Below are 9,987 nucleotides of genomic sequence, written 5' to 3' on the forward strand. Positions count from 1 at the left end.
TGTTTTAGAAGAAGTTAATTTTATTCTAAAGTTACAGAGAGTGTGTACTGCGGCTCCAGTACAGGCACTGATCTGTTGTAGGTTTACTGTAGATGAATCCCAAACCGAATTTGTCTCCCCCTCGTTTTTTGACATTAATCATGACTACATTGGTGTGATCACTGATGGGATTCCATGCTGACGTTATCTGACCGACGGTTGTTTTAACCTTTCTCAGAGGTCAAAGTCTGAACTCACTCTATCAGGTCAGTGGCTGTGATGGCTGCTTTTTCAACTTTCTTTGACCTCTCCTTATTTTCTCTCTTTCATCAGATAACTGACACCAAACTGGATTAATTAGCTAGATATTTTTTGCTTCTGCCTCCCGCAGCCGCTCCAAAGTAAATAATTCCACAGGCCAATTCAGAGAATTATCATCCAATCAGTCATTGCCTTCTGATTCTCCCAGTTGTCACAGCAGTCATTATTATTATTATTAATTGTCATGGGTGATGATTGTGAACATCTGTGTGTGGGATGCTCAATTCTCCACAGGCTGTCGGAATCCAGACCTCCTCTGGCCCCTTAACTCCCTGGCTCATTCTCTCGCCAGCCTTCACTGCCTTTTCTTCTTCACTTTTTGTCATCTTTCTTTCGTTATCTCATAATACGTCTACTGCAACTCCCTCTCTCCACCGCCTCTCTGCCTCTCACTCCTCTATCGAATTCACGGCAGGCACGCGCACACACACACACACACACACACACACACACACACACACACACACACACACAAACATATGTCAGCTAAACAAAAGCCTTACTTGGCATCCAGGGGATTTTTCATTCTCTGCTACCTGGAGAGAGTACAAAGGTACAAAGTGGAGTTGTGCATGCCATGTGAGGGCAGCTTTGCTTGCTGTACGCATAGAAAAAAAAGACTATAATAAGCTCTTGGCATTAGGATGCAGCATTTAGACTTCTGCACATTGCACTTTAATTCAAATCATAAAACAAAGGTGGTCATGGATAAATGCAACGAGACTTCGACCAACAGAAATGAGGGAAGGAAAAAAAAGATTTTATGGAACTAAACTGGAAAATAAAACTTGAAATACAACTGCAATCTGTGTTCTCAACCCAAAACCTTCTTTACAAACCATTTTTTAAAGTCTGCATTCAAATAAGTGCTGTAAAAATGAAGTCAAATAGGGAAAATCTTGAAGCTATAAACTACATCATAGAGTAGACTATATGAAATACCAAAAAAGGCATTATTGCTTTTAAGACAGAAGAAAAAGTTAAAGAGGTGATTAAAACAATAGTTCAGCATTTTTAGAAAAACACTTCTTGCCAAGCGTTAGATGAGAAGGTTGAGCTGGAGCCAGCAGTCGGTTAGCTTAGCTTAGCATAAAGACTGGAAAGAGAGTACACAGCTAGCATGGCTCTGTTCAAAGGGAATACAATCTGCCTACCATGCAAAAATCTCCTTTAAAGCTCAAAACACATTACATCTTATTTGCCTAATCCATAACACAAATTGTTTTACAGAGGGTAAACTAAGCTCAGCTAACTAACTGCTGGCGAATAAGGGTATTTCCCAAAATGTCAAACTACTCCGTTAAAGAGCCAAGCCAAAGATTTATTTGTGAGGCAAGCCGTTAAGGTGTTAATTTAGGGATCTGATAGTTAGTATTTCCCCCTTTATGAGTGGCCCATCCAGAGACTTCACAGTATGCTATCTAGTGCAAGTATTGTACATCTAAAAAGGTTGGCACTCCTTCACCACAAGACCTGTACAAGCTGCTTAGGAGCTGTGTTTCTCTCTGGCTCTAGTGGGCACAGACAAAAGGTGAGTGGGCAGAGGGGAGCCATGGCACAAGCGCCATCTGTCCGGGGTCAATGACACACGCTTCCACAGTTGTCCTCAGCTTTAAAGTTGAAAGTTCAGACACAGTCATTAATTCCAATTCTCTCTTAAGTAACAATTGTTGCCCTTGCAGCTCCAGACAGGATTTGTTTAGTGCCTGTGAGCCTTTCCGGTCCTGCGGAGGCAGTGCAGCAGTATGGCATGGAGCAACAGATCAGTAAACGGAGGGGATGTTGGCTGTGAAGTAAATGGCTCAGTGGGGTGTTCAAGAGCAGGCTGTAAGGCATAATGACCAAGCTGCTCCCCACAGAGAGTCGACTGTCTGTCTGGGGCTCAGTGCTGCTGTTGTCTGGATTCAAAGGGATGTGATGGTTAAGCAGTGCTTCTCCAGTTTGGTTTGTTAGGAATGCAATCGGACAATGGTTTTCCTCACTTTCTTAGAGGGGGAAAAAAGTGCCATGTTAAATCTCCTTTGCAATATTGAAACACATTGTTCAATTCAATTCAATTTTATTTGTATATAGCGCCAATTCATAACAGAAGTTATCTCAGGACACTTTTCAAATGGAGCAGGTCTAGACCGAACTCCTTATAACATTTACAGAGACCCAACAGTTCCACCATGAGCAAGCACTTGGCGACGGGGGCAAGGAAAAACTGCCTGTTAAAAGGCAGAAACCTAGGACAGACCCTTCGGCTCTAGGTGGGTGGTTGTCTGTCTCGACCTGTTATCCCCAGTTATCCCCTCTTCTTAATTAAAGTTACAATGTGGATTTGAGAGGGCATTTAAGGCCCTGACTTCTAATTCCAACACTGATTGGCAACCACAGCTAGTGTTGTGCTTACTGAGATTTAATACAAACATGGGTACCTGCTGATCTTTAGTTTCTTAGTGACCACTGCAATTTGGAAAATAAGTTTCAATTAAGGCTAATAGGAACATTTTGAGAGTAAGTTCACCATAATGGTTAATATGATTTTGTTAGATCTTTTATATGATCTATTTAATGTATTTTTTTTCTTTGGATGCTTGGTTTAGAGTGATATTATTGATGGTAGTTCACTTAGTGCCACGTAGTCTCCTGCATCTTTGCGAGGATCATAATGGAGATAAGCCTTTACTATGTTATCTAACGTTGATGTCCTTCTTCTTCTAATGTCAACTAAACTAAACTTCCTGTTTGGCTTCCTGTTTATCTGTTCTACGGTTTCCCATCAGTCTAAGCTCCATAAAACAAGCCATAATCTGATTTCCTAAGCTAAGTTTCTGTCTTAAAGGTAGCTTTTGGGGTTGATTACACAACCTGTGTTATGATTTCATTACCATAAATTGTGAGTATGGCACCATACGCACATTTTCCATATTAAAAAGTAGGGCTGTGTTTGCTTGGCCCCAGCTGAGGCGAGTGCACAGATTAGGGCTAATACTTTTCATCTGGTAGAGGAGCAGATGATCTTTTCATTGGCCAGTCAGACTGTCTGGACAGCCATGGGTGAGTTAGACAACTGACTGGACAGAGATAAGTTTGTGATCTCTTAATATCAGTGCATCACGTCATTAGATAAATACACTTGTATAAGCTACTGTTGCACTAAAAAGGCAAAGTATTCCTCTGTATTGATGTCTGTAGTCATCTGTTCTTTGTATCTACACATGCTCTAATTTCTCTTGCTGCCACAATGCTCACTGCATTTTTTAAAATCAGTATCTCTGATTCTGTCTTTCTCCTGTACCTGTGATAATATGTTTTTCTCTCTCTGCATCTGACACATGGATAGTCAGGGGTGGAATGAAATGACGGTGTGATGGATTTGGCCATTAAAGCACACTGAGCTAAAACCTGTGGAGTCCCTCTGGCTGTCTATCTGTTTCTCACCCTGCTTCTCTCTCTCTCTCTTTTTCTTTTTAATGCAGACTCGAAAAAACACTCTCACACACAAAACGCACCACTCACTATTTCCCTGCGATCCCTAAGGCAACAGCTGTACCATTTACTTGCTTTTAGAAAGAATAATACACCTTTTAGGTAAACAGAAGTGATCTTATTATTAAAACAGTGAGTCATTATAGGTCTGTATGGCTCGCTTAGTGACAGAGCACTCATACCTCCAACACTTACTCAGGCCCCTAACCCACACTAAAAGTACACGCCTGTTAAACAAAAAACAACTTATAATGTTAGCTGCAGTTTAGGTGGGATTCTCAACTGTAATAAAATCTTATTAATTTTGTTTGTAATAAAGCTTAACTGCTACATATCCTTGCATACGCAATGTGGAAATAATCCCACTGAGAACACGCAAAGCGCCAAATATTTGTGAGAAAAGTCAGCTAAATCAAGCCCTGCCTGCATGCTTTACTTGAAGGTTTCGCCCAAAACTACAGGCCTGTTTCACAGCTGAGGCACCCCGCTGAAGTCATTTGTTTTCAGTGGGTGACACTGACAACACCCAAGCTTTACCAAACGCTCTTCTGTAGCCTCAATATGCCAGTCAGTTAGCTGTCATGGACACTTTCTTGGATCCTCACTGACAGAAGCTCAAAATGGATGTTACATTAGCTGCAGTGCCATACAGGAAAGGTGCAAGTTCCTTCCCCTCACCCTGCCAAGTAAGACATGCCTGTTTGACTTTGAGTTGGGAAAGTAAATGAGATCATGTATTCAGAGTAATCCAATATTTGCAGAACATTTATTGAGCAAAACCTGAGAAGGGTAGGAATAGGTACTTATGCAAAAGCAGTGGCTTTGAGAAAGTTGTGGGTATGAAAGCATTATGCGAGTATAGAGGCCCTATGTAAAGACAAGAATAAGTAAAAACAAGATAGGAGGCTGGACACTGGAGCATAGTGTCATAAGACTTATTAGTTCAAATTAAAAATGTGCATTCATTTAATAATTGACTTGCTTTCTGAGCTCTCTGTGTAATCTGTTTTTGAAAGAGCCACCAGAGTTTCAGAAAAACCTCAAGGAATATAAGATAACACAATTATCAGCTCTATCCACATGCAGCAGAGCACTTTGCAGAGCACCGCTCAAGCTCTTATCTTCTGCAGTCAATTATAAATACTCAATTAGCCATTTTAGAGGGGCTGAATGAGCCTGACCCTTGATGAGTATTAATCTAATTTCCATTTTTAAAGACATTTACTGTACCTCCGCTCCCCAGTGGTGAATGTTCTCCACTTTGCTTTGTTTGTTTCCTGCATACAGACAGACAGACAGACAGACAGACAGACAGGGAAATGGTGAAAAGAGGCTGATTGAAACGGCAAGGATTATAATTAGCTATCTGGCGCGCTGTTTGGTAGTCCACTGTTTAGTCTCTAAGGATCAGAATATGCAGACGAACCAAGAATACCAAATCAGCTACATCCCATCTGCAGGGAAATGTGATTTATTTTCTGCTATACATTAGCGCCATCTAGCGAACGGCGCTTTTACTTGCAGGAAATGACGTCGTCTCAAATTCGACCAATCAACAGCCGCGGCTCAAAATTCGAACGTCAACTCGCCGAGAGACAGATACGTTGAGATAAAATGGATTATTTTGCTGCCTAATTTAAGCATTTTGTAGAAGTTATAGTCTACAGACCTGACAGCTCGACCATATACACATGCTGGTAAGTTTAATTTCACTTTGCCTTTCAAATACGACGCCAAAACTAGCGTTGTTGAAGCTTGTTGGGTTGACCTAACGCTACGTTAAATGGAGTGCTGACCTCGCTAGCACGTTAGCTTACTTGGCTTGTTTTGCTTAGGTTTGTCGTTATGCTACGCTGTTGATAAGTCGGATAACGCTGCACTGATCACAGATCCTGAGCCATGGTGAAAGAACGGGCCCAGAAGAAGTCCTTCCAGCAGAGCCTGGAGGACATAAAGGAGAAGATGAAGGAGAAGAGGAACAAACGGTTGGCCAGTGCCTCAGCTCCCAGCAGAGGACGGCCCAGAATCATAAACAAAAGCAGTGGTAAGGACAACAATCACATCACATTTATTTATTTATTTATTACATAGATAATGTAGACTTTAGGGATGTACTTTCAATTGTTGAACCATGACATGGACAGAGACTGATGTTCAGAACATATTGATATAAATATTAAGTTTAATCATGAACAGCAAATAACATCCTTCCCATGTTCTGTTGTCTCCCAGTGGCTAACTCCACCCACACCATCCTGAAGGGTGTCCAGCTGAACAACAAGACACTGGCCGTCGCCTTGCAAGCTGAAAAGGAAAAAGTGAGGCAGGCCAACGCAGTGATCCTGCAGCTGAAGAGGGAGCAACAGGCCCTGTTCCTTCACCTGCTTCTGCTCAAGAGGAAGCTCAAAGAGCAGGAAGCTCTGGCAGCGAGCGCTTCAGAGGTAACTTCACATTTACACTTCTGTGTGTTGCTTAACTAATCCTGGGTAACATGTAACATTAAATAATTTTGAAGTACTGTGCGTCAGTGTAAAAGAAACATATTTTATTCCTTTGTGTGTTGATTTAGACTAAACCTCCAAACACGCACGTTGAACCCCAACATCATGCGGATTCTGCAAGGTAACGTTTTGAAACTAAAATTCATCACATAAAATTGTATGTCCTTTATCCTGAGTTTTTGACCATCAGGATCTATTTATCAATTTACAGGAGGAAGCGGACCAGCCAGAACCTTGATGAGCCTGTCATGTGCAAAGCCTCACCAATTTGTGCAGGTACACACGCCATCTTGTTATTTGATTAAAGTAATTGATGAGCATTATGCCAAGAATTCTTAGACTGATCCGCAGAACAAATTTAAATATAGGCTGTTCTTCGGGTTCCCTAGTTGACAAATTTGTCAAAGAAATTAGAAAAAATGACTTTTGCACATTATTACAGTGTGTTTACTTGTCAGAAACTGTCTAATAATGATGTTGATTTTGTCCTCTTCTTCACAGACCCTCAGCCCTCAGAAAAGAATTCACAATCTGAATGTGGCAAGGTGGGTACTTTGCCTCCTACAGTGGGCGTGAGGCGTCGCCATGCAGATAGAAGAAGCAGGAGGAGGTCTGAGCGTGTGCGAGAGAAGGGGTCATTGAGTGAGGGGGAGCACAATGCAGGCTTGAGTGCTTTAATAGCAAGTCCTATTTGTGGTGATGATGGAAATCCGCATCAGCCACAGCAGGGAGCAGAACCAGATTTAGCAGAACCCGTTGACACTGAAGAGTTTCAGCATTCAACTCCTGAACCTCTCCCACCCAAAAAAAACAACCAACAGCGACCCGGCAGGAAACAAGCCCAGCAGCAGCCCCGCACCAAACCGGAACCGGCTGCACGAAAACCAGAGAGAGGACGCAAACAAGAGCGTGCCCCATTAAAGAAACCATGGGAGAATCCCAAACCCAGAGCCCGCTCCAAGAGTCGGGACCGGTCAGCCACGCGGGCCAAAACGGCAGCTCCATCCCAGGGGAATAAGCTCAACACCTCACTGGGATTTAATGACACATTTGACTTTGACTGTGAAGAGGCAGTTCACGTCACGCCGTTCAGGGCCAAGGCGGAGGACAATCAGCCAGCCACGACCATCAGCAAAGAGACTCCACATAGAGGCCAAACTAAAGCTTCCCCTGTGAATTCCAAACAAAACGAATCCTGCTCATCATCACCGTCTTCTGAATCAGAGGACAGCCTTTATGTCCCTCAGAAGACCAGACGGAGACAGACTTCCCCCGACAAGACCAAAGTGATCACCACTCGTAGAGGCCGGCCCTCTAAAGTCGCCAGACAGAAAGAAAACATCCCTCCAAAACAGGAGATCTCCGGTGAGCTTTTAGGTTTGTTGTTCTTAACTTGAACTTCACGTTTAACTTGGGGTTATTCTCTTTATTAGAGTTTAATAGTTATTATAATATCTCTAAATTGTTTTTGCGTTTTATAGTGTTCAGAGACGAGGAGTCAAGTCCTATGGCTATAGAACCTGAAGAGGAAGAAGCTCATCCTCATCAGTCCCCTGACTCTAGCTTCTCCAACAGCCCTGATCCAGTGAGGTTGGGAGAGGAAAATCACCACGGTGAGTAAATGTTCAGGAACATGTTGACATTGTTATTTCTATTGCTCAGGGTCTAATGTCACAGGGGAGACGGGGGAGGAAAAACATGGTGCTGATATGCATTCATAGTGTATGTTCATGCCTGAGTATTTAGGCAGTAGTAATAAACAGCCACACATTGCCTTATATTCACAACTTGGACCACTGTCCACAATGCAGTGTCCTTTTTTGAACACTGAATGAATGCATTTGTTCTCATAGGATGTTTAATTTTAAGCAAGTTGATTATTTTCTAGATTTCTTAAAGCTACATCTTGAAGGTGTTAATTACTAACTATTAATAATGATATGACACAAAAGGGGTGATAAAATGAAGTGCTTGCCTTCAATCAGTATGATACTTTATTGACTTCCATCTGTTTGTCAGATAAGGTTTTACTCCGTCTGTTATATTGTTGTTGAGTGAATGAATTTTGGTCTGCATCAATTACTTGGGTCCCATGAATATATGGCACTTTGTGATCTTTTCTGGTAAAAAACTTTTCCTGTGTAATGTTTTCAACCTCTTTGCAAGGATCTTCAGTGCAGCCCAAAAAGCGGACCTGTTGTTATCATGGTCATGATGACCTTACTGAACGAATGAATGAATGAATGAATGAATGATTTTATGTGACCTAGAACAAAGACGTCTGGGTTAAGTATTCACAAAATTGAAGAATGGCTTTTTTTATTTATTTATTTTTTTTAATGTCTGTTTTTTACTAATGGTAGTTTGTGAATTTAAGATTTATTTATTTTTTTGTCCTGGTTTTACAGAGCCTCATGGAGGTGTTAGTGAGAAGGATTGTTTGCCCCCTGTCAGCCCTCTGGTTGAAGCTGAGATGATGAGAATAGACAACGTCCTGTCCAATTTTGGAGATTCCTCCGGAGAAGCTCCTGCTCTTGTACCCCACCAAACGCCCCAGAGGGTCAGGACATGCAAGAAACGTAAGTTTGTCTCCAGCGTTTCAAAATAAAAATCTCACAGTATGACTCCTCATTGACCAAGAGCTTTACAACATCAGTGAGCACTTGGGAGACTTTGTCAGATCACATTTTCATTGTATTGTCACTTCTCTTTGGCTTCATTGCACTCTGTTTTAGACGCTCACTGGTGTACGCCCACGACTCCTGTTTTCTTTCTTCTTGCTTCTGGATCACATCTTCCTTCACATTTCTACAGGTGGGCTTGGTGTAAGGACAGCTGGGCGGGGCTTGAGTCTGTGTGATGTGACCAATCTGTCCCCTGCAGCCTACCGCAAGTTCTCCTGTGGTGGCTCACGCCCCTCTGATGCCAGATGCTCCACCCCTGTTCCTGCTCGCAAGCGGCGCTGCACCATGGTGGTGGACTACAAGGAACCCACGCTAAACGCGTAAGTTCACATACTGATGTGATTTTAAGATTTGTTCACAGGTTTTTTTTTTCACTGAACGAATGCTCAACAGTCACATTCCCATCTTGACAGGAAACTTCGGCGTGGAGACAAGTTCACAGACTTGCAGTTCCTCCGCTCTCCTATTTTCAAACAGAAGTCCGGCAGGAAGTCTGTGCAGAAATCAAGACAGTCCATCAACAGCCAGCAGCCATTCGAGAAATACAACGAGTCATTTGTTGGATGTCGCTGAAAGTAGCTACGTCGTTTGTCCTGTCTGAACCCTGACTGTTGGCTGGCAATGTCTGTTTTCAATGTGAAATAGTTTTGACAACTAGTTATTTAGTTTTTCACTTTATATTTAGTATTTTTTCCATGTGATGAAGAACTGTGATCAGTTTTAGATGTTAATTTTGACTTTGTTCGCTGCTTATTTCTTCTCTCCTTCATTTCTCCATATTACTATAGTGCTATATTATGAAGATGAGAAGACTTTCAAATTATATACGTCATCATCTTTCTTAAAGTCTTTATGTTTTTTATTATGAAATACTGAATATGAGTACATGTTATCATCTAATAAATTCCAATTTGTATCTTCTGCTGTGTGATGTGACAATAAACATTATTTCTTCATTTGCTCTATTTATTCATGCATGGTTGAATAATTGGCTGCGGTAGGATGACAATGAAATACAATTAATGATG

At 41.8% G+C, this 9,987-nt stretch overlaps 1 protein-coding gene across 4 annotated transcripts; it reads left to right on the plus strand.

Moving 5' to 3' along the window:
* Positions 1-5,310: 5,310 nt before the first annotated feature.
* sgo1 (shugoshin 1) lies at positions 5,311-9,915 on the plus strand. 4 transcript variants are annotated; one of them, XM_051391218.1, is made up of 10 exons: positions 5,311-5,471; positions 5,664-5,818; positions 6,007-6,215; positions 6,344-6,396; positions 6,487-6,551; positions 6,777-7,652; positions 7,757-7,888; positions 8,684-8,854; positions 9,090-9,279; positions 9,373-9,915. In XM_051391218.1, the coding sequence occupies exons 2-10, from the start codon at positions 5,674-5,676 to the stop codon at positions 9,530-9,532; spliced, it is 2,001 nt and encodes a 666-aa protein (XP_051247178.1). In that variant the 5' UTR covers positions 5,311-5,471; positions 5,664-5,673; the 3' UTR covers positions 9,533-9,915. The 4 variants fall into 4 exon arrangements, with proteins under 4 accessions (XP_051247178.1, XP_051247182.1, XP_051247181.1 ...); XM_051391222.1 differs by having other exon boundaries at positions 9,159-9,279; XM_051391221.1 differs by having other exon boundaries at positions 6,777-7,640.
* Positions 9,916-9,987: the final 72 nt, after the last annotated feature.

This window comes from Dicentrarchus labrax, unplaced genomic scaffold, assembly GCF_905237075.1.
Source record: "Dicentrarchus labrax unplaced genomic scaffold, dlabrax2021, whole genome shotgun sequence".
NCBI lineage: Eukaryota > Metazoa > Chordata > Actinopteri > Moronidae > Dicentrarchus > Dicentrarchus labrax.